Source organism: Cervus canadensis, chromosome 3 (genome assembly GCF_019320065.1).
Source record: "Cervus canadensis isolate Bull #8, Minnesota chromosome 3, ASM1932006v1, whole genome shotgun sequence".
Taxonomy (NCBI): domain Eukaryota; kingdom Metazoa; phylum Chordata; class Mammalia; order Artiodactyla; family Cervidae; genus Cervus; species Cervus canadensis.
The window spans coordinates 85819054-85845291 of record NC_057388.1 but is presented as its reverse complement, the minus strand read 5'-3'; the positions used below and the strand labels follow the sequence as shown (position 1 = coordinate 85845291).

At 36.7% G+C, this 26238-nt stretch overlaps 1 protein-coding gene across 4 annotated transcripts in view; it reads left to right on the top strand.

Moving 5' to 3' along the window:
* GRM8 (glutamate metabotropic receptor 8) overlaps positions 1-14448 on the top strand; it is an 850596-nt gene extending 836148 nt beyond the window's left edge. For 3 of the 4 annotated variants that reach the window (XM_043463632.1, XM_043463634.1, XM_043463636.1), the window contains exons 10-11: positions 6969-7215; positions 13854-14448. In XM_043463632.1, coding sequence (XP_043319567.1) covers positions 6969-7215; positions 13854-13903 — 297 coding nt within the window. In that variant the 3' untranslated portion in view covers positions 13904-14448. Of the gene's footprint in view, positions 1-6968; positions 7271-13853 lie in introns of all 4 variants that reach the window. The other variant, XM_043463633.1, reaches the window with a different exon arrangement.
* The last annotated feature ends 11790 nt before the right edge of the window (positions 14449-26238 follow it).

Below are 26238 nucleotides of genomic sequence, written 5' to 3'. Positions count from 1 at the left end.
CACTTCTAGTAATTAATGAGATTATTTTAGTCAACTGACCAAAGCCCTTCTGCAAAGCAGAAGAAAAATCATTTATGAATACAGGTGTCACTTTGGTGGACACACAGATGAGGGAGTAGAGAACAGGGGTAGAGAAAGGCAGGCTTTAAATGTAAACGTAGCTTTTTCACTGGTCAGACTGTGTGTGAGGCAGCCAAATAGGACCTGGCTGGCTGGCAGAAAGTGAGATGAAACCATCTAGGGCAAGGCAGAAATATTGAGGAATAAATAATCTGTTTCTTATCAAATGGCATAAACCCATTTGGGGTGTTAGATTTCATAGTAGTAGTTAGTTACGTAGGAGTTGAAAACTTACCAGCTTGGATATCTGTAGAGTTCTGTGTGCAGGCAGCTGGTTGAAAGGCAAACACTGACCTGTCTCCTGAAGTAATATAACCTCTTCCCTCCTTACTTTTCCTGCAGTCTTTAGTGATTCTAGGTCACGACCTACATTGAGTAGATCCTGGATATGCACACATGACTCCTGCAGAGAATGAAGAAGAATCTGTAATAGGTCCCACAAAAGATGTCATGTTAATATGCCTTATTGTGCCGTCTCCTCCCTGACTTAGCTAGACATCATTTAAATCTGTTTCAGTGCATCTGATTGCTTCAGGTACAAAATGTCCAGGGGTCATAGAGGCAGAGGGGAGTGACAGGCTATCAGTGGACATAATAGAAAAGACACTCCCCTTCTTCCAAGTACTAATATCTTGGAGTGATAGGGGGCAGAAGGTGGAGCATAAAAGAAGGATGGAAAGAAGAAGGTTACATTAACATATCCAGTACCACTGTCAGCATTTCTCAATGGATTTATGTTGGCTATAGGGAGTTAAATATTATCCCTCCTAATATAGTTAGGATATTCTGGTGAGCTGTAACGTTGATATAGAAAGCCAGTACACTCTTTTACTCCCTTTCAGCAAATAGGAGTTGACTTTGAGGCAAAATTTTGTTCTGCCTACTTTAAAGTACAATTACAGAGGCACTTTCCTTTATATCATATAGTCAGAGCAGGGCTGTCAGCTCCTCATTAAACTGTCTACTCTGGATAACTGACTCATAGACCACTCTCTTCTATATTCCTGGAAGTATGCTTTTTTGGCAGCCTTTTAGATTCAAAGTCGTAGCGCAAATAATCTTTGTTGAGCTACTACTCTTTTGTGCCTAATTTTATAAAAATTATGTCATTTCACCTGTAACCTTTGTATGAAAAAGTACTATTTTTCTCCATTTTGGTGGCTCAGTGATAAAGAATCTGCCTGTCAAGCAGGACACATGAGTTCAATCTTTGGGTCGGGAAGATCCCCTGGAGAAGGAAATGGAAACCCATTCCAGTATTCTCACCTGGAAAATCCCATGGACAGAGGAGCCTGACAGGCAAGAGTCAGACACTACTTAGCGACTAAGCTACTACCAGGCCATTCCACCTATAATCCTTCTATGAGAAAAGTGTTAATTTCCTCCATTTCATAGGTAAGAAATTAAAGGTCAGGGAGGAAAACAAGATCTCACAACTCTTCAATTGCCAGGGACAATTTTTTAGAGTTCAGATTGTCACCTGGTGGGTCGATTAGGGAACTTTACCACCCACAGGGCACCTGTGGAGTTTCTCTGTAAACCTCTATATCTTAAAAAAATTGTAAATCATAAGCACTGGTGCTGGAATTCAATTTTAGGTCTGCTTGATCATGTTTCTTCCTGACAGGACTCAAATAATTAAACTATTCAACAGGTATAAAGGAAATCCGGGAGGTTTTTGGAAACATCAATCCTTTAATGTGATCTTTCCATTTCTTCCAAAATATGGGAGATACTAAAAGTCCTATCATCCATGATGCTAAGACGTTAGCATCTCTAGAATGACAATAGGTGGTGGCATTTTGTTTCTTTGCTTATTTTGCTTTCACTGAGGTTATAATATATGTGCATTTTCATTTCATTACATATTCAAAGATGAAGTTAAAAAACTGTCTACTCACAGTCCAAAATCCTGTTAACAAAGACTTGGCCATCATAACGTTTTAGATTTTAGGGTATGATTTTGGTATAAATGCTTTTTATATAGTAAACTCATTAAAATTTTCATAAAAGCACATAAGTAAGGTCAGCCTTATGGCATAATTTGCAATCATAGTGACTGATGGAGAGCTTGAAACACTAAGCATCGTACAATTTGGCCTAATTCTATGTTTATTACATCTTCTATTGAGTTGGTTTGCTGAAAGGACAGGCTACAATAATACATTTAATGTGGAAACCAGCATTCCAGAATCTACTTCATGCTTAATATTTAGCAAAATAAAATTTACTATATATTACAGAAATTATTCTGAAAAGGGGAAGAAGTTTATCATGTATATTTATGGTAGCAGATAAAATTTATAAGACTTTCAAACTAGAAAGGTGTTTATGAATTGTTTGGTCTAGTATTATATGTTTTTAAAAGACCAGCAGATTAAGACTTATAAAAAGAATCCAAGTAATCAATGTGGTGGACTTCCCTGGTGGCTTAGTGGTAACAAACCCACCAGCCAATGCAGGAGACACAGGTTTGAGCCCTGGGTGGAGAAGATCCTCTGGAGGAGGAAATAGCAACCCACTCCACTATTCTTGCCTGGAAAAATCCCATGCACAGGGGAGGCTCACAGACTTCAATCCATGGGGTCCCAAAAAAGTTGGACACAACTTAGCAACTGAGCAGGAGCATAATCAATGTGGATGCTCCTATCATTTCATGGCTGTTTGATCTCTGGAGGTATTTATGTTTGGTTCTTGTTTCTTTTTTAAGTTAAATTGACTTGGCTAGGTCCAACTTGAATAAAACTGATGGTTACCTATTTGAGAGACTTTGAAATATTTATATCTGTAGTTTGCATTTGGCTCTATTTTTTCTTTATATCCTTTCTGTGCAGCCCATTTTCTACGTAGCCTTTCTGAAGCAATACTAGCAGGAGAATAAGTAGAAATCCAAAGAGGATTAACCAATGCAAGAGAAGCTTATGAGTATTCATAAGTTGCCTAAAAGTAGGTGGCATATCTTAGGGAGGTTTATATGGTTTAAAGGCACATTGTCACATTTTAACAGGACCTTCTTAACTGTAGTAGATCTTTAGTTCTCTCAAATATAGTATGGGTTTTCACTTGTTGGCAGGTAGCCTAGTCAAAGCAATGATTTTTCCAGTCATCTGTGTGGATGTGAAAATTTTACTATAAAGGAAGTTGAGCACCAAAGAATTGATGCTTTTGAACTGTGGTGTTGGAGAAGACTCTTGAGGGTCCCTTGGACTGCAAGGAGATCAAACCAATCAATCCTAAAGGAGATCAGTCCTGGGTGTTCACTGGAAGGACTGATGCTGAAGCTGAAGCTCCAATACTTTGGCCACCTGAGAACTGACTCATTGGAAAAGACGCTGATGCTGGGAAAGATTGAAGGCAGGAGGAGAAGAGGATGACAAAGGATGAGATGGTTGGATGATATCACTGACTCAATGGACATGAGTTTGAGTAAGCTCCGGGAGTTAGTGATAGACAGGGAAGCCTTCTGTGCTGCTGTCCATGGGGTTGCAAAGAGTCAGACACGAATGAGCGACTGAACCAAACTGAGCCTGAGAGGTCATGACATGTAGTAATTTATCACTTTGCTGAGGGATGTATTTTCATGATGCCTCTATTGAGGCTGGTCACCCACTCCAGTATTCTTGCCTGTAGAATCCCACTGACAGAGGAGCCTGCTGGGCTACAGTCTGTTGGGGTCACAAGGAGTAGGACAGGACTGAAGTGACTTAGCATGCACATGCACATATAGCCCAACCTATATAATCTGGATTCACATCTCATTATTTTGTGTTTCTCACTTAAAATGTCATCAATCCCGATGTCCATTTGACAGAGTGGAAAGTTATAGAAAACATATTTTATATTATTTTTATAAATCAAGGGATTCTTGAAGATTTTCATATACTTGAAAATAATGGGTCGTATCTAAGTAATTATTGTTGTTTAGTTGCTAAGTCATGTCTTGACTCTTTGTGACCCCTTGGACTGTGGCCCACTAGGCTCCTCTGTCCATGGGATTCTCTAGGCAAGAATACTGGAGTGGCTTGCCATTTCCTTCTCCAAGTAATTATTATTGTAATTACATTATGTATATAATTATTATGTAATTTCTTATTATATTACATAATTATTGTGTAATTATTATGTAATTTCTGTATTATGAGTGGTATCTAAGTAATTTTTACGTAATTTTTAGAGATATGTAAGGAAAAATGTGGATTACAGATCCTAAGGAAGTTTATACTCTAGTTGTATATTTTATATGAATATTGCAAAGTTTACATAAATGACTATAATTACATAGTTACACGTTAGCAAGTGCTCCTGTGTTTTTATTTTTCAATGCATTAGTGCTTAGAAGTAAAATAAGGACAATATAATTAAGATAAGATTTATCATGGAAGACTTCCTGGAGGAGGTGAACTTTGAAACAAGCCAATCCTAAATATCCCTACATGATGGGTGTTCCCACACTCATGATAGGGTTTTAAGCAAAGAGCAGCCTTAGTGATAGATAAACTGAACAGTAAACTCGGTAATCCATGGGATATGATTTCTCAGACAAGGACAGCCTCTTTAGTGGTGCCTGAAGTTCTCTTCACATGTTGGACAGTGTCTTATCTCAAGGCTTTGTCATCTGTTAATAGAAACAATCTCCCCTAGAAAAAGGCAGCCATAGGCTGATTCAAGTATTTATCCTTGAAGGTATATGTATTTTGAGCCTTTATTAAAAAGGACACGATTTGTTTGGGTCCTGGGGATTACCAGATGCAATCTGACAACTTTATGTTTTCAGTGGTATCATTATGTGTGAACAGATATTAATGAAGACCATGTAGATGATAAAGGGATCTTTTCATAATCGTAAAACATGGCTACTTTGTAGCCTCAGTATTCCAACTTACTTGGGAAAAATTATCTTTTGAGCTCAGGAAATGAAAAATGTTAGTTAATCAAGGTTTTTATTTTTAAAGATGTGATATATTCATATGATAGAATATTACTGACTCTTAAAAAAAACAAAAGGAAATCTTGACATTTGTGGCAACATGGATGAACCTGGAGGACATTATACTAAGGGAAATTACCCAGATACTGAAAGACAAATGCCGCATGATTTCACTTACATGTGGAACCTAAAATTGTTGTTCATTCGCTCAGTTGTGTCCAATTCTTGGCAACCCCATGGACTGCAGCACACCAGGTTTCTCTGTCCTTCACCATCTCCCTGAGTTTGCTCAAACTCATGTCCACTGAGTCAATGATGCCATCCAACCATCTCATCCTCTGTTGCCCCCTTTTCCTCCTGCCCTCAATCTTTCCCAGCATCAGGGTCTTTTCCAATGAGTTGGCTCTAAAATAGCCTAAATATTTTAAATATTTTAAAAATATTTTAAATAGGCAGACTCATAGAAGCAGAGAGCAGAACAGTGGTTACCAAGGGCAGGGGGAAGGGAAACTGGGGAGATACTGTTCAAAACGTATGAACTTCCAGTTATGCAAGATGAATATGTGACTATAGTAAAATTACTGAACTGCATACACATGAAATTTGCTAAGAAATTTGCTTAAACATTCTCACCAGAAAGTAAAATAAAATAAAAAGAATGAATAAGAGACTTCCCTGGTGATCCACTGGTTAAGACTCTGACTTTCAATGCAGGGGATATGGGTTTGATTCCTGGTTATGGAACTAATATCCCACATGTTGTTGGCAACCATAGCCATGTACCGCAGTGAAGAGCCTCAGAGCTGCAACTAAGAACTGATGCAGCCAAATTAAAAAAAAAAAAAATGAATGAAAGAAAGAAAACGGTAACTGTGATGGATGCATTAATTAACTTGATTGAGATGGTTTCACAATATGTTCAGCAAAATATTAAGTTCTATACTTAAATATATAGAATTTCTGTGTTTTGATTATACCGCAATAATACTGGGGAAGAGAAAAGATTAAAATACTATCATGTCTGTTTTCATAACAAAATGAAAAAGCCAAAAGCAATGATTTTATGCTTGACTTTTTCAGCTCATTAACCTCTAGATTGCAGAAAGAAAAATCTTCCAGAGGGCCTTCTTTTTGTAAGCACCAGAGCAGTCAATTTCAGTGAAATAAGGATAAAAAATGAACACAGAGGGAGAATTCTCAAAATGCAGATGTCAAGACCCATCCCCAAAGGGCATATTTCAATCCTGAAAGAAGGAAGTCTTTCATTATTTTCTAAAAGCACCCACATTTATTTTGATCTGATGCTGTCATCTAGAACCTCCTCAGAATTATCCTTGGGTGGGAGAGGCTGTTAGAAAAATCAAGTCCTTATGGCATGCTTGTGATTTATCAGGTTTGGAAGCTCAACTTAAGTCATTATGTGTAGATGCAAACACTAGTATTATTCAAGCAATGGTGTGAAATAGTGATGTTATGGACTATTTCACTCCCACTCTATTTCTACTGTATATAATTTACCTTCTAGGTTAAGTTTATTGTTTAAAGGATAACGTTTGACCCTGGGATACCCCCCTGAAGAAGGTTTGTGTGACATAAAGTGTTAGTCTTTTGCTAGACTAGTTTTGTTCCTTTCCTTATATATGGTTAATTACAATCTAAGCAGGAAATTAAGCTCCATCAGCCTACTTGTTTTTTGGTCTGTTTTAAGGAATTGGGCTTTATCAATAATACAACTTTATCCACATCTGCAGGTGGGGATAAAGTAATGTTTGACTATAAGTAAGGGTATTAATTAATTAATTTTAATAAGGATCTTTTAGAAGAGAAGCTGGGATAATTTCAGAAAATGGCCATGTTATTTGCTGTCTCTTAGATCAGGCTTACCAACATTGATTCCATTTTTTCTCTTTTCCTTCCTCAGATGTACATCCAGACAACAACACTCACTGTCTCCATGAGTTTAAGTGCTTCGGTGTCTCTGGGCATGCTGTATATGCCCAAGGTTTATATTATAATTTTTCATCCAGAGCAGAACGTTCAAAAACGCAAGAGGAGCTTCAAGGCTGTGGTGACCGCTGCCACCATGCAAAGCAAACTGATCCAAAAAGGCAATGACAGACCAAACGGCGAGGTGAAAAGTGAACTCTGTGAGAGTCTTGAAACCAACAGTAAGTCATCCGTAGACTTTCCGATGGTCAAGAGCGGGAGCACTTCCTGATAGATGTACGTTGAACATTCTTCTACTGGTCTTGGGGACTGTACAACATGGTTCCAGGGGCATGGTGGTATCCACACACCATGAGACCATCACAGTAGTTAGAACTGTTTGGTTAGAACCAAAGGATTTCAATGCAAGTGGCTCCTCTCCAGAACATGAACACAGACACAAATTCTCTTTCACAAAGGATGACGCTCAAGTCTCTCTTGTGAAGCGTCAAAGAGCTTGAAGCTTGGAACTAGGCTCCATTTATAAAATTATCCTTTCATGTTCACTCTCCAAATGTTGATAGTTCAATATGGGTTTCTATTCATAGAATTAGCAATTAACTAGTATTTATGGAGCATGTTACCAAAGATCTTACACAAATAACATGTGTGTGTGCTAAGTTGCTTCAGTTGTTTTCAACTATTTGTGACCCCATGGACTGTGGCCTGCCAGGCTCCTCTGTCCATGGGATTCTCTAGGCAAGAGTACTGGAGTGGGTTGCCATGCCCTCCTCCAGGAGATCTTCCCAACCTAGGGGTCAAACCTGTGTCTCCTGCTTTCCAGGCAGGTTCTTGACCCACTGAGCCATCAAGGGAGCCCCTTATACAAGTAGACAATATGCTATTTAGGTATTTAGGGAAATGAGAAAACTTGTTGGCCAACATGTTAGGTTAAGTCATAGTTTATATTTGTTTCCCCAAAGTAATCCCCTTCTCTGACTTTCATTGATCTCTCTAATTCTTAAGATATATTCAGATAGAGTTCTTCTCTGAAAGCCTCATGACCCTGAAAATAGGACTCTTGCTACAACCACCACTCCACTTATCCTTTCCTCACCTATCTTCCTCTTCTCTATATTCATCCCTGAAGAAGCACATAATAAAACATTATTACCAAACTAATCCAGTAGAGTTTAACTGAACTATTCAAGTCCATCTTGGTATCTATTGAAGAACAGCAAATTGCAAGTATGTATTGCAAATACCAAAAAGTTGAATACAGTGAGAGTGTACACACACACACACACACACACACACACACACACACACACACACACACATTCTCTCTCAGATTTCTCCAGGAGGCTATATCTCCTATTCTCTCTACATTTGACATGAAATACAGGGATGACTGGGTTGATTTTAGCTGACTCAATTATTATAACAACTTAATCTACAACACTGTCTACTTTAATGTCTTATATGCAGAACTATCCTTAGTAAATAAGCATGTATTAATTGAACTTACTGGCTTCAATTACTATCAGACTTCTTGGAATGATTGGCCAGATCCTCTAGGAAGATGACCTTCAGTTCTTGAATATCAAATTTATCTATATATCTATTCACTCTTCTACAAATGTGAACCCTTAAATAAGTACAAGAGAAGGCACAATAAGGATTGGTTTGGTATCAAATTGTTAAAACCACCTGTGATTATAGGTAGGGAATTGACTAATAGTGGAGCTATTTGGGCATTTAGCAGAGGGTGTACTAAAACTACTCTCAAAGGCATTCTATCAGAGTAGAATGCTTGTGACTTGAGGGCAGAACTTGATGTGCTTTCCTGCCTTGAAAGCATCAGTGCAGGAAGTTAATACCTATTGTAGGATGTCAATAAACTACTGTTGACCAGTGATACAGTTTGAACACTGGCACATCTCAGTATGACTCACCAGAGTCTATAGATGCACTTGGTTTTTAATAGCAATCCAAAGAACTTTATATAATATGGTTGCAAATGGAAACAAATATACAGTGAAGTAAATATCAGTTATCCTGGATTTACCTCTGGTACGTAGTAAGGAAAAAAATAATCAACTTTTTCCACCCTTTTAAAAAATAAATTGGTTCCCTGAAGGGAAAATTTCTGGTGTTGATAAAGACTAATCCCATGTCATAGAAATAAGTCTAACACATTTTGTTTTCTTTCTATTATTGTCTATTGATGCTGAAATGGAAATTTCATAGCATGGGTACATTCCCTATTTCTTCTGAAATAAGAATGAAAGATTACAAAAGTGGAGCCTCTCTGGTGGGTAATCCTATAATATTCTGGAGGAGTCGAATGCTCACTTTTGGAAGGTGAAAGAAAGCTAAGGTGAATCAAGATAAAGTCAATTATGACCTCAGAGAAGGTTAAACTGTACTTTGTAGTTTTCATCTTTTACCGGAGTGGTTTAAGGTTGAATAAATTATGCTCAGATAAAGTGATTACAGTTCAGGCATTCAAGAGTGTAGGAAATCTTCACACATCCTTCTTCCATCCTACTCCCTTTAACCACTATTAACCTTTGCTTACTTAGACACCTAGCGACCATGGACCCCATGGATGCCTATCCCCTCTGCCACATGTACCAGTGGTTGGAATGGAGTCAAAAGTCTTCCAAAATCACAAACTCTGTAAAACTACCAAAAACTTGAAGAGCTTAAATGCAATATTTTTCTTCTATGAGAACATTTTATGTCTTTGGGAGTTTAATTGAAAACTGGAAAAATTTTGGCCATTAAATTCTCTGTAACTACTATTGTACCTCCTTGGATTTGAAATATCTCCTTGCAAAACTGAGGGAGCCTATTTTCAATCAGTCCCAGGCTGGTTAATCCACTGGGACTGTGTCCATGTTGTTGCACTCTCATACTTTCTGCTATCAGACTTTTGATAAATCACCCTCACTGCCATGACATGACAATGACATACAGTATAGCGTTTTGTAAACTATAAATCACTGTAAAAAGGTAGATGTATCATTGCTGTCTTGAAAATATAAATTGGCCAGGGGGTCATAGAAAAGAGAAGACAAAATTCAAAAACTATTGTTTTAGCATCTCTATTTTTAATGTGTGAAGGATTTTGATAATTATGGCTACTGTTTTACAGTTGGAATTTTTTTTAATTAGCTTTGTATTTATGATATACATGCAATATTTTTTCTTTAAAGTGATAGATCTCTACAAGTCCCTCATACTTAAGCCATTTCATCTTAAAGATGACTTGTTAATGCCTGAAATTCTGATCATACATGTAAGGTTTTAAAGCTTCTAAAGGTATGCAGAATAAATAAAAGGAATGTGAACCTGGAAGGTACACCAAACAAGTCCATGTTAATGATTGAATTTGCAGAATACTACATTTCACACGTAAAAAGGTCAAGTGTTGTTTCATAAAACTTCTCCTAAAAAGAAAGTTAGGAACAAAGTTGATATATATGAATTTTATCAATGGTACCCAATTAACAAATGCTGTAACATGGTAGTCCTTAAGCTCTGTTCATGCATAATTCATGAGAACAGCTGCTGTTGGAGGTAGACCCACTTTCTCTGGCTTATAAACCCAGTGTGTGTGCACAGGAAATACATTGTTGCTGCATTCAAACCTGATATTCACAAAGCATATTCATCATCAGAAGTATTACATTAGGTCATATGTATATCTCTGAATCCTTTATGTTCTATAACACTTCTGGGATGAAGGCAAAAGCACCACTGCTGCCAAGAAAATCTGTAGACATACCTCCTTCTATTGAGCTTCACTCAATTGTGTTTCCCAAATACTGCATCTTTTTTTTTTTTTCCAAAAAACTGAGCATTTGTGGCAAACTTGCATTGTTGGATGATGGTTAGTATTTTTTAGAAATATTTTTGTCTAATTAAGGTATGTGCATTATATTTTTAGACACACTATTATTACACATTTAATAAACTATAAGCAGAATTTTTTTTTTTTTTTTTGCCATGCAGTGCCAAATCCCTGTGTGGGACTCAGTTCCCTGACCAGGGATGGAACTCGTGCACCCTGCACTGGGAGCTCAGAGTCTTAACCACTAGACTTCCAAGGAAGTCCTAACGTAACCTTTATATGCACTGCGTGTGTACGTGCCTATATGCTAAGTCACTTCAGTCATGTCCAACATGTAACAATCCCATGAACTGTAGCTTGCAAGCCTCCTCTGTTCAGGAGATTTCCCAGACAAGAATACTGGAGTGGGTTGCCATTTCCTTCTCCAGGGGATCTTCCAGATCCAGAGATCGATCAAGCCTGCATCTCCTGCATTGGCAGGCGGGTTCTTTACAACTACTGCCACCTAGGAAGCCCTTATATGCATTGACTTGCAAAAAACATTCACATGCCTTGCTTTATTGTGTGCACTATCATTTTACCTAGTGGTCTGGCCCACAAAATCTAGATTGGTCTCTGAATAATAGAAAAGATAAGACTTAAAATTCAGAAGTGTTCAGAGTCTTACATCCCTTTTCTAATCAAAAAAATTATGATTCCTTTTGTAAATTATAGTCTTAGTTCTCAGTAGAATTCTACCATCTTTTTCTGGAGGTCACTTCTAAGAGCACAAAAATAAAACATGAATTTCTAAAGAGGTTTAGAGTCTTAAAGTTGGAATGATCCTTGAAGAGTAACATCTGAATATCATCTTCATCAAGGTCTTTTGGCTATTGTTTTTCTGTTACCTCCATAATTTTTCTTTCTAGCTATCTTCAAATCTGATAAATATTTCTTACATATTTAGTTATTAAATATACTGAATATGGCGAAAAGTTGAGTATTTTTCTTTCAGGGCCGTTTTTTTAACTCATAATTTTTCTTCATCTTGTCAACAAAGACCATGTGAAAGTCTTTCAAAAGCATAGCTGAAGTATAGATTTTATTTTCTTAGAAAATATTTAGAGGCATATGATAGCATTATACAAATAAGAAAGAAAAAAATTAACAATGAAATAAAGACCATAAAAATCACTGTCCCATTATACACCAAACCAAATGGAGCAGACACCCTAGCTTTTAGAAGGGTAAATAGAAAGAAAACATTCCATATTGATTCTCTAAGAAAACTGCTGTTCCCCCACAAATCTCCCCTGCCTCTGTCCTCTCAAAAACTCAATGTTATGGATTGTGTATCAATGATGACACTGAGGCCCTGTAACCTGGTTTAGTGATGTTTTTGCACTCATTTTGTAAAGAGGATGCAATTTAAAACTAAGTCTAAGATCTATTTCCTTTCAATTGCAGGTCAGTAATAACCTAATGTGAGCGATATAGAAAGATATGCAGATGTGTCCCACCTGTTTTTGGCATGAAGCTCATAATAGTCAATGAAATAAAAATAGCAAAAGCATCTACAACTGGCACATCCTGGGCTACTTGCTTTAATTTTACTGATTATGGTCTTTAGGTAATGCTGGTTCTGATAAAAAATTATCTGGTCAATTACCAGAGTTCATGTACATTAAAATGGACCTAGTCTAATCACTCATTATTTCAGAGGAAGGAACTTTACAATTTTCTTATTCAGTGTTCAAAAGAAAATCATTCTCTAAAAAAAAAAAATCTGTTTCACTGTGAATTGGATTTATGTAGTGAAATACATAGGCTTCCTTGGGGGCTCCATGGTAAGGAATTTGCCTGCCAATTCAAGAGATGAGGGTTCGATCCCTGAGTTAGGAAGATCCCCTGGAGAAGGAAATGGCAACCTACTCCAGTATTTTTGCCTGGGAAATCCCACGGACAGAGAAGCCTGGTGGGCTACAATCCATGGGGGTCACTAAAGAATCAGACACAACTTAGTGACTAAACAACAAAGTGAAACATATACGCTTAGCATTTTTTCTTCTTTTTTCTTATTCATTCCAGAGTTCCACTGAAAAGTAGAACATCACATTTGAATTTTAGAACAGAGATTTATTCCATCACAGCTTTCAAAAACACAAAGGAATTATCTGGATTTAGACTTGTATTTCTGGAAATTTAATTGTGAATATCAATTTGACTTAGAATATTTTCTTGTTCATACCTATTTAATAATCTTACAATAATGGGTTTTATTTCAAAGTAAGCTGGTACCAGAAAAATTAAATATTCATTTGCTTCTTCAAGTCTTTATTTTTTAAAAAATCTCCATTTGTATCCTTTTGATGAAGTGAAAGTGAAGTCGCTCAGTCGTGTCAGACTCTTTGCGACCCCTTGGACTGTAACCTACCATGCTCCTCTGTCCATGGGATTTTCCAGGCAAGAGTACTAGAGTGGGTTGCCGTTTCCTTCTCCATGAAACCAGACCATAAATATGTGTTGGCAATACATTTTAATGCATTCACTTTTAGAGTTTAAAAGTATTATATTTAAATAAAAGATATATTCACTCTTAAAGCATGACTAATTATAATGACTGACCCTTTTTTGGTCATTAAGCAGGCTCGAAAAATTGATGTCTTTAATGTGGATTATAAAAAAAAAGTCTTTTTTTATTTTGCAGGATATAGAATTGATCTGTTCTTTCATTTTTTTACACTGTAAATCTGTTAATCAAAACACACATTAAATAGAATTTCACCTAACTTTATTAAACACCAAGGTGTTCATATTTTTAATTTTCTGCTAAATGTGTTTATTATAAATGAGACTAGTGGTTTCACAGATCAAAAATTCTGCTTATTTCTACAGCTGCTGAATTCCTAACACGTGGTTTAAAATAACATGTTGTAAAGACCACATACCATAAGAAGTCACTTTAAGATTTGAATTTTAAGATCATTTTAACAAACTGATATATTATCCTGTACTATAATTTGTCTTAATTTGTCTTAACAGCTTCCTCCACCAAGACGACATATATCAGCTACAGCAATCACTCAATCTGAAACAGGGAAATGATACAATATGAAGAAATGTGGTATGCGATCTTAAACAATGAACGTGACACCACCAACACTCACTCCTGGAGATCTCTGTAGACTACAATCAATCAAATCAATAGTCAATCTTGTAAGGAACAAAAAGTAGCCACAAGCCAAAAGTATTAATAATAGGGAGTGAAGAAACCCGTTTTATACAATGCAACCAATGAGTGTCAAGCTAAAGTATTGCTTATTCATGAGCAGTTAAAAAAAAATCACAAAAAGGAAACTAATGTTAGCTTGTGAAACAAAAACAAAAACAAAAACAAATGCTGTTGAAATATGAAATAAACCTTGTCTGATGTTATTCTTGTATTTTTCTGTGATTGTGAGAACTCCCGTTCCTGTCCCACATTGTTCAACTTGTATAAGACAAAGAGTCCGTTTCTTGTAATGGCTGACTGGATTGAAGCCCTGGGTTGTGCTAAAAATAAATGCAATGGTTGACGCATGCGATTTTTTATACAAATAATTTATTTCTAATAATAAAGGAATGTTTTGCAAATGTTGAGAGTTGTTTTGTTCCAGTTTTAAAGCCAGGGAAACCTCTTTCCAGTTGGCACTTCTGCTGTTATTTAACTCCTGCTGTAAAAGGCCTGATGTGCCAAGAAAACACTATTTCCTCGAGGAATGTGTTTTTGTACATTTCCTTGTATGTGAAGAAGATTGTTTTTTATATCAAAAAGAATTATTAGTGTAAGACCTGTGACAATTTCAAGATTTATGTGGTAGTTTTTCATAGTGATTGCCTCTTTTCTGAAGAGTCAAGCAGTAGTTTGAGGTCAATTGCTTCAGGTTATCCTAATTAACAAATGATGAGTTAAACATTAAATGTGACTTGTGAGAATGTAATCTGAAAGTCATCATCTAAAAGTATATCCAAGTATCCCTGAAATTCTCCATTTTCTAAGTCAAACTTTTACATAATGAAATAGTCCAAGGTGTATAATATTAACTTTTTCTCACCTGGACTTGGTGTTCAATGAGATCAATGAAGTAATGACCCTTGCCCAATGCATTCCTCAAAGCACAGAATTAACATATTTATTCCCTTGGTATCACTAAAGAAACCACAGTCCAGATAACATGTTAATGCTTTCTTATTTTCCAAATGAAAACATTCATTGGTTCATAGAACAGTATCATCAAAGAGAGAGAAAACAGGGAGCCTGTGTCACGCTAATAAACCATGCTAGGATGGCTAAAAGGAGCCTGTTAAAGACTTCAAATCTGCTCCCACTTTTATCATGGGTACCTCTTACCTACACAGTCCCAGACATCCATCAAGTCAATGGGTCTCTACGATCATTTTGTTAGTAAATGTTCTCTCTGCTGAGTTAGCTTGGATGGCTCATTGCATTCCTTATAGATATAAAGAGCTATCTGTGCTCTGTAGCTTCAACTAGGATATTGACAGTCACTTTATTTAATATAGAGGGTTGAAGTAGAATAGTTCAGGCACCTTCAATACAGAGTAACATTTCCTAGATCCCAACCCAGAGAGCTGCATACAGAAGGAAATGGGTACTTATTGGCCTCTTGTTATAGTATCTGTTGCTTGTAGATAATATGTAAATCAAGAAAGAGTATTATTTTCAGATAAGTTTTTAGATAATCTGAATTACTGATAAATACAATCCTGTAATCAGGATTGTAAACCCATCTCTAGGTGTACCTTTCTAGATAAGACCTAGTTCAAAATAAACTCATAACTACATATTTAATATATTTTATTGTGCCATGTAGCTCAGTATCAATAGCTAACCAAGAAAATTAATTATGATCATATTTTAATTTTTAAATGGACAGTTTTCTTTGTATTGGAGATTACTATCTATTTTTACAATTTTTTAAACTAGTAAGTATACAGACGTTTGGTTGAGGGAAAAAATGCTTGAATTTTGCAAACCTTGTATTTCAGAGAGCAAAATTCAAGTATACATTCATATTTTCGTTTAATAATTGACTCTAGTCAGGGTAAGTGAATGCAACAGAGTGATTATGAGAGCAAAGCTGGACCAATGGTGGGTTTTTATTATTATGATGACTTTTTCCTTTTAAGGCTTTAGGAAGAAAAATAAAACATTAAACCAAATTCATGACATTTCCAAATTGTTTTTCCAGTTACAAACTTACTAATGGGTTGTCTTTCCTAAGTACTTTTGTAAATAATTGATATTTCTTTGGTGTTCTACAAATTTTTATTTAGCTCATGATAGTCAGGAAGATCTCCTGGAGAAGGAAATGGCAACCCACTCCAGTATTCTTGCCTGGATAATCCCATGGACCGAGGATCCTGGTAGGCTACAGTCCATGGGGTCGCAAAGAGTCCGACACGACTGAGCGACTTCACTTCACTTTCACCTTCATAGATTTACATATGCCAATCATCTTGTATAACATTATCTCAGTGGGAAATTTCCTTCCTGACGAAACTGTCATCTCCCCAGGCAATGCGAGGATAAACTCCCTTACCCTCTTATAGTAGGAGCTGGAACGTTCTGAACTCCACTGCAGTTATTTTCTCAGGGACTCTGCAAAGGGCTCAGGAGATAGTCATACATGCTGGGACAGTGTGGGGAGACATCGTGTAAGGAGAAGGATTTAGCATGTGCCTAGCAGTGGTTCATAAGTCCCATGCTTTAAAACGAACTGCCTGTGTACTATAGATAAGCAAATGCAAAGTTGCATGGAAATAATATAGTATTATATTCTTTAGAATCGACCTTGTGTTTTATTCTGGCCAGGAAATGTCACATCTAATCTCAGCATGCCAGAGGGAATGCTAAAAATGTAGCCTAAGGTAATATTCAGCAAATGTCACTTGTAGACGATAAGCAACATATTAGTGTGACCTTGGGCCAACCAAATCTGACCTCAATTTTAAAAAAAAAATTAGCTTATATTTGCTAATATTTAAAGGCATCTGAATCCGTGATGGTTGAGCTGGCACAGACTAATTTTATTTTTAAGGAAAACATCATAAATTTAAATTTGAGGGTTGACCACTGGGACATGAATAGGGAGCTAAATGATTAAGCTTAATTTTTGGTGTTTATCAGAAATTTTCACAGAAAATTTATCATTTCAGAAGAACAGGATTTTACTTTTTTAAAGTAAATACCATATTACAGGAAATCTCACTAAGAGCAGAAGTTTGTGTCATTTTATTTCCTTCCCCTTTGACTCTATATTTTCTATTATTTACCAATGACAGTGGAGAATAACAATTTTCCAAATTATGTCAGCCCACAGTGATATTTTATTCAGTCAGTGAGTGGAAGAAATGACATTCTTAAACTCTATTATGCAACATTACCAATTTTTCTCATTTCATTTATTTAATTTCCTTTAATGTCAGTATTTCATCTATCTTTTAGAATAAAATTACTAAAAATAACAATAAGGTTGCATGAAAGGATGAATAAGAAATAATACCAAATTATAGAATATTCTAATCATACAAAATAATCTTTCGAAATGCTTCTTTTTGCTTTTATTATTGTTCCCTTTTAATGGACATATGACTAATGAAGAAACATTTGACCATAGCTAGAAGAAAAGATTTCCTTAAGAAGAGATGAAGTCTATGACTGTTCAGAAGCTTGCTGTCATTCCTGGAAAGTATCATATTATAGTAGCAAAAAGAACAATTGTTAAAAAAAAAATCCACTGTCTATGTTCTATTTCAGTTTATTTATTACAAAACTTTTTGTAGCATAACTTTTAATGATGCTATGACTTATGAGTGCCATTATTTTTTATTTAATTTAACCCTTCATTGAGATATTAAGAATATTTTTTTTACTGTTGAACTCAGTGTGTTGTAAAGCCTCGTACTATATTTTGGCTATCTGCAGAGTGATAAGGATAGATAAAAAGAAATTTGACCCATTAAATATTTATTTTTCTAATGTGTAATGCCTAATTAAGTAGTTTTAGCAAAGTTAACTTTGACAAATTACTTGTTACCAAGGTATGAATGCCAAGAATGGATTGGGACCTATGAAAAAGTAAGAATAAGCCATGCAATATCTTGGATGGGAGGTAGGGGTGATGTGATTATACAAAACAGGAAAGGCAAAAGATCAATGTGATGTACCAGCTTTGAAGTAAGCAAGTAAGATTATTTACCAATGAACAGTATTCTTGCCTGGGGAACCCCATGAATAGAGAAGGCTGGAAGGCTACAATCCATAGAGTGGCAGAAGAGCCAGACACGCTTTAGTGACTGAACCACCACCACCAATGAACTAAGTTCCATTAGGTAAGTTCACCAGAACATAGAATGATCCAATGAAAATTATCAGACAGCTAATGAAGAGAGCTCATGAAAATTATCAGAATGGTAAAGGATAATTCTGAAAGAGTTAAAAATATGACTTTCATAAGGAGGCAAAAGGAATAAGTTAAGGATATTATTCAATCCACTTGTTAATTAGGAAACCAGTAATATGTTAAAAATGACTACACAAAAAAATAAAAATGACTACAAAGAGCAGATGAGAAGCTAATGATAAATACATATATATATATTTAATATTTGTAAATAGATATTGGGATAAATCAGGGGCTTCCCAGGTGGTGCTAGTGGTAAAGAACTCACCTGCAGATGCAAGAGATGCAAGAGACACAGTTTTGATTCCTGGGTTGGGAAGATCCCCTGGAGAAGGAAATGGCCTGGAAAATTCCATGGACAAAGCAGCCTAGCAGACTACAGTCCATAGGATTGCAAAGAGACAGACACTACTGAAGTGACTTAACATGTATGCATTGGGATATATCAGGGGATAAGATATAAAACTAGATAAACTGTAAACTTAGAGGTCATCTGTTCCACTGGACAGACATTACTTGAATCTACTAAATAAAAATGACAAATTAACCCCTGCATTTACAGAGTTGTAAAATAACCATGTTGATAGAAATTCAAATGGAGCACTATATTGGAAAAATCCCCTTTAACATCTTTTACCTATTTTCAGGTTTTTGGATAATTTTTTCTAAGTTATATTTTATCATTTCCCCCTAACTTCAAACATTGCATTTGTAGTGTCTGAATAATAAACATCACATACATGCCTAAGGGCTTCCTAGATGGCACAGTTGGCAGAGTCCACCTGATTGTGTAGCAGACCCAAGAGATGTGGGTTCCATCCCTGGGTCGGGAAGATCCCCTCGAGGAGGAAATGGCAACCCATTTCAGTATTCTTGCCTGGAAAATTTCATGGACAGAGGAGCATGGCAAGATACAGTCCATGGTGTTGAGAAGAGTTGGACACTACTAAGCATGTGCATGTGCACACACACACACACACACACGCACCTAAAATCATATTAAGATAATCCAAGTTAGTAGAAGAAGGGTTCTGGGATGAGACTCTGTTTTAATTATTCTTTCTTTAATATTAGTGTGCAACTCTGAGGCTGGATTGAATAAGATGATATGGAGGATAAATGCAAATAAATGCGTTGCAGCCTTCAGTTCACAGTCCTCTATCAGGCAGTTCCATAAACTGCCTGTGATTTCTTCCTTTTGTGATTTCTGTGAATCTGTGAATCTGTGATTTCTTCCTTTTGTCCCATAGGTATTTGTCATTTTGGGGGTGTTTATTCTTTCTTTTTTGTAGCATATTATGCAAAAAGGGCAAATTGGCTTTTCAAGAGTGTCTTGAAAGATGACAAGCCATGGGTAATTTATCCTGCCTCCATACATATCTCCTAGCTGTCCTTGGCTATTACCCTTGTCTTTTTTCACGTCCTGCCACTGGTGTCCTCCAGGTAAGAGAAGCAAGAATGAAGTCTTTCCAATCAGAGGGCTGGAGTTTGCAAGGGCAGAACTATGATGAATAGAGCTCTGCTTTTCAACAAATATCCTAGAACTTATGAACACCCATCTACCCCTCACTTCAATGTTTTGATGGAGTCCTAGTAGCATTGGAACTCAATGAGAATCTTGACTAACCTGGAAGAAGGAAGAAGAAGCAATCTGTAGAAAGCATAACACAGACGAGATGCTGTTTACTAACTTTTTTGTTTTTGTTTTTTTTTTTCTTTTTCTCATAATGTCCTTGACCTTTTTTCTACCTCCTGCACATGTTATCCACTTAATGAATAGCTTCTTCATATATTCTAGGTACTCAGAGATCCAATTTTGCATTTTCCATTTCTGGATCCACTAATACTTTTCCATGCTCCAATGCCTCAATTCCAAATTACATTTCTATGTCAAAGCAATCCCCATCCCTAACACACACAGATATCAAAAAGGCATATCCAAGGCCCTAGGAAATCTACTACAGCTGGATTTTTAAGTAATAAAACATATACTTAAGGTAGTTTAATGATTCACTTTTAGAAACTATTTACTGAGGGCCAGCTATACAGCAGATGTTTTAAGTGCTGAGAATGTATTCAGTTCAGTTCAGTTGCTCAGTCATGTCCAACTCTCTGCGACCCCATGGCCTCCAGCACGCCAGGCCTCCCCGTCCATCACTGACCCCTGGAGTTTACTCAAACTCATGTCCATTGAGTCGGTGATGCCATCCAGCTATCTCAACCTCTGTTGTTCCCTTCTCCTCCTGCCTTCAATCTTTCCCAGCATCAGGGTCTTTTCAAATGAGTCCTTCGCATCAGATGGCCAAAGTATTGGAATTTCAGCTTCAGCATCAGTCCTTCCAATGAATATTCAGGACTGATTTCCTTTATGATGGACTGGTTGAGAATGTATTAGCAGACAAAAAAGACCGCAACAAAAAACCCAATCCTGGTCCTCAAGGCATTTACATTTCTATATGACAGAGAAATAATAAACAAGATAAATGTATAAGTACAGGATGTGTAACTGATAAATACTGATGATAAAAAATAAATGAGAGGAAAAATGTATATGAAATAGGTTAAGTAACAATTGTAGAGTAACAGGTTGAAATCTTAAGTAGATAGCTTGGGAGGATGACATATGATTAAAAGCCTGAGGCAAAGGAGGGATTGATCTACACAGGGTCCTGAGGAAGAGAATTCTAAGGCAGAGGGAGGTGCAAGGAGATAGGTCCAGAGGCAGGAGCAAATGCAGAGCAGGGTAAAGTGAAGGGGTGGGATGTGGTAAACGAGCTCTTGAAGGGCTCTGAGAGAATTGGAACTTTTATCCTGACTGATGGGAGACTCTCACAGGGTTTTGAGCAAAGAAGTGGCATGTGGGTCTTAATTGTAACTGCATCTTTCTGACTGCTCTAAGAAAGCAAGATTAGCTTCAAGGAGGCAAAGGCAGAAGCACAGACATTGGTTAGGATCACACACCTTGGGTGATCACTCACCTTGGGTGAGTGGGCTGGGTAAAGCAGAGGGGGTGATGAAAAGTGGTTACAGTCTATGCATTTTAACAGAAAATCTTACTAATATGCTGATGCATTAAATGTGGTTGAGAGAAAAGGGTGATTCCAGGGCTTTTGACTTAAGTAACTGAAAGGATGGAGATGAGGAGACTGTGAGAAGAACACATTGAAGGAAATATAATTCATACTAGAGTATGAATGTCCAATATTTCTTCCCACTTGGGCTCCTTGATTTGCATTTTTAAAGATGCACGAATCACTAATTGGAATAACTTTAGAAATCTTATGATGAATCTGGGTATAGGAAATATTTTATGAATGAGCCTCTGTTCCCTCTGTGATATTTTCAGCAGGGTCTCAGATCATCTCCTGATGTCATCAAATCTTTCCCTTTTCTCTAAACTCTCTCTTCTAGGCTGAACCCTGAGCTGATTTTTCCTTTTCTTTCAAGCTAAGAAGCTTCAATAGCGTTTATCTGTCTCTTGAGACCTATCCCAGTTCTTTTGTGGTATTTTAATTTTGTTTGATTATTGTTGTAGTCATTGTTGATATTCTGTTGTTTTCCCAGGAATACCCTGTGGTCTTTGGATCAATTTTATTCTCTAACTTTCTGTTTCCTTGGCTTCTGAGTTATTTTAAAGTGAATGGTGCTCCTCAGAATCTACCCCAGGAATATTATATTTTACCCCCAACTTTTTATCTCAATCAAAAACTCTCTATTTTTTTTTTGAGAAGGTCCATTGCCTTCTCAAGAAACATACCTAATGGGCTTTCCTGGTGGCTCAGTGGTAAAGAGTCTGCCTGCCAATTCAGGAGACACGGGTTCAATCCCTGGTCCAGGAAGATCACATATGCCACAGAGCAGCTAACCCATGTGCCGCAACTATTGAGCCTGTGCTCTAGGGCCCAGGATCTGCAACTACTGAAACCCGCATGTCTTGGAGGCTGTGCTCCGCAACAAGAGAAGCCACTGCAATGAAAAGCCTACTCACTGCAACTAGAGAAAAGCCACACAGCAACGAAGACCCAGTACAGCCCAAAATAGACATATTAACAAAAAGAAACATAGCTACCTGGCTGACATATAGGATAAGTAAATAAAGGGGATATTGTCTGAGATCAAAATAAGTATTAAGGGCTGCATGACTATACTATTTTAGTCATGATATCTGCTAGTATACAAGCTTCCTATTTCTCAAGGTCTTGCCTTTTAAAAAATTCATCAAATTCATTCAGTCATTCACTTAGTCCTTCATTAAGAACAATGTGAAAATCATATATTATTTCTTGTGTGGCGATGCAAAGAGCTTACAAGCTGGGAGGGATAATAAGACACCTAATGATAACAATAATTACAATAACTATAATAAAAACTAGGGACTTTCCTGGTGGTCCAGTGGTTATGACTCCCAGCTTCCCCTTCATGGTTTATGATCTGTTGTACCTCATTTGAAAAATTTTCAAATACAATGAAAGACATTACAAGACAAAAACACCACTTGAAGGGTGTATTTACAACTTACTGGTAAGTTTGCACAAATCATCCTTAGCTTTACAATTGCTATACACAGGGTAAGGGTAACTTTATTCAGACGTTCACCCAAATCATTTGCAAATGTGTTCTTATTATATTTTTTAGCCACAATTGTTTCTTTCAGGCAGAAGTGCTTTTTTAGTATTTTAGTGCATGATGTCCTTCCTAAGATATAGACATTATAATCATAACATCTTACAGACAGGACAACCAAAGCTGAAGATTATTAAAGTTTGGTGTTGAATCATCTGTCATTAATTGAGTCAAGAATAGAAGCGTACAATCCACAATGTTGGGCTAATAGTCCTTAGACCAAATTGGGCCCAACCACCCTCTTTGGGTCTTAAACACAGTCATTACCTAACGGCTATTTACTGGGCCCATAACCCTAGCACTGCCATAAGCAGAAGTTATCTACAGTCTTGGAGTCTATTACAGTGGAAACTCCTGGCAGAGCAAATAGGCAGGACTGACAGAGACCTTTCTGCCTTTTCACTGGCATGTCCAATCTCCTAGGTTGGAGGGGAGAGGGAAAGTGCTGGGATAGACAGTTGACAAGCACCTTTATTAGCACTATACGAGATCCAGGGTGCAATTTAAGAAAAAAAAAAAAGTTTTCTAGGGCTCCACTGGTGGCTCATTGGTAAAGAATCCACCTGTTCCATCCCTGATCCGGGGGGATCCTGTGTGCCATAGAGCCGCTAAGCCTGCGGGCCACAACTACTGAGCCGGTGCTCTGAGCCCAGGAGCTGCAGCTACTGAAGCCGTGCACCCGAGAGCCTGTGCTCCATAACAAGAGGAACCACCGCAAGGAGAAACACGGGCACCACAACTGGAGAGCAGCCCCTGCGCTCTGCCACGAGAAAGCCTGTTCAGCAAGGAAGACCCAGCACAGCCAAAAATAAATAAAATTATTTTTAAAGGAGGTTTTTTTAGGTGCTTTGAAGTTGTAAAAGTCTGAGTCCTATCCAGTTTTCTCCTAATTCTCGTAACCAATACACACACAAACACACACACACACACACACACACACACACACAGAGCAACATTAATGATGATTTTTAAGAAGCAAAAACTAGACCAAGGTTGTGTTATATAAAATGGATATTTCAAAAACTGTTATACCTATTCATGCAGTGTAACTGGGGTTCGGTTGGAGAAAATGTGTCTTCTATCAGCAGGCATCTGAGATCTAAAATAGACCTTTAATGGAGCCCTGGGGTGGCCGGACACAATTGTCCATAATGACTTTATGGAGTGGGTCAGTGAATCAGAATACAGAGGGTTGATATGATTGGTCTTAACTATTATGAAGAAGCTATAATAGCCTACAATAGCAAACCCCTCCCTTTTCAGAAAGTACCTAATGACCAATTTACACAGTAGGGATTTTTAACTAACACTGACAGCTGTCCCCTACAGAGGAGGTATCTCTTTACTAGTAACCAATGAGAGAAGAATTTTGTTGCATCAACATATTTTATTTCTAAGTGTATTGACTCCATAGCATTCAAATATAATCACCATATTTATGGGTCTCATTCTGCCTACAGAATATAAGAGTGGCATATTTAATATGAATAATAAACAGAAAATGTCTTCTTAGTATATTCCTTATTGCTGTCAGCTTTAGAAATTCACAAGTGTGTTAAAATATACTTTAATTTTCACCATAAATACATAATAATGATTCCTTCTTTCAATCACTATATGTTCTGAGGTTAGCATTAAAATCCAGGATGAAATGACTCATGCTGAATTAAGTTAAATAAATATTTAAAATCATTTCGAACATTCAGGAATGATAAAATTAAGCCATACGATGGTATTGAAATATTTAATGGCGGTATTTTGTTGAGAGGTTGTGCAAAGGTCACTAACATAGCTATATGCTGATAAAAATTTTTCTTGAACTTTTTAATGGCTGCATAAAATTTATTTATTATTGAATAGACAACAGAGTTTTTTAATGGAAAATTTAACAGTAAATACTCAGAGTTGTTCTAAAATTATATAGTTTTAGAGCTTAATTTAAATACTGTGACTATGGTATGGTTCCTCCACCAACTAAGCTGACTGGCATCATATTTTGAAGCACAAAAATACAAAAAAAAAGAAAAAAAGAGTGGATACTATATATCAGTAAATAGTGACAATTTTCTAAATTAAAATATGTAAAGCCTATGTAAATATATGTGGGCAAGTCATTTTACAAGATAAGCAAGAGGCAAACAGTGAGCTCATTCCTCATGTTTCTACCACACACTTCTATTACCATTTCTCCATGTTCAGCATCACAAAAGGACCATTTAAGAGCTAGGCTTTTAGAAACAATCTATAAATGTCTAAGTCTAAAATTAGTTTAAAATTTTAAAAATTGTTTAAATATACATAATACTGCCTCTCCTCTCTTCTTTGATTAGTACCCACTAACCCCAGAAATTTACTTTGATGTTCAAGTAGAACATGGTTACTCCAGAAATCAACTAAAACGAAAATCCTTTAAGGATCATTTTAATTGCAAGGTTCTCCAAAACTGGTCTGAACACAACTTGCATCAGGGTCTACAGGGATGTGGTTTAAAAGTAGTTTATGAAGTCCTGCTGGAGACCTACAGAATTAGAATTTCAGGGTATGGGTCTTGAGAATCTGCATTTTTATTTATTTTTGACTGTACTCCACAGCATGTGGGACCTTAGTACCCCCACTAATAATGGAATCCATGCCCCCTGCATTGGAAGCATGGCATCTTAACCACTGGACCACCAGGGAAGTCCTGAGAATCTCTATTTTCAAATCAGAACTTGTGCTCCGTAAATCTGTGAACCACCGAACTGGAGAAATGAGTTGGAGAAACTTTCTCCCACAAATGGTCCATGATACACATTGCATCTCAGATAGTTTTTCTTATCAAATTTTGCTATTTTTTTTAGTCTTAATTCTATAAGTTCTTTGTACCACAATATAATTACTTATAAGTATATGTAAATTTTAACTGACTATGAAATGGCCATAGAGAGTTTTAACTGGTTAAGACCTTATATAGTTCCTATATGAGATGAAGAATCTATCCTGGCTTTTTATTTGATCTAAATGAAAAGTCTTCACCACAGCTTTAGTAAAATTGCCTTTCTCTGTTCAATAAATTCAAGGGCCGATAACATGTCCTTCTCAGTATGGTAAGCTAGAGAAGACTTTCCTCTGATCTTACTCCATTCCCCACTCCCCATTCGATCAATTGAATTGTATTTAAACATGCACAGGATAATGGGCCATTCTCCCACCAATGTTCTTGTCTTATACCTAGAACAAGGAGTAAACAGCTAAATAGATATACTTAATCATGTTATCTTTCAGTGTCACGTGATGCTTTTAACTGTGGTGTTGGAGAAGGCCTTTGAGAGTACCTTGGACAGCATGAAGATCAAACC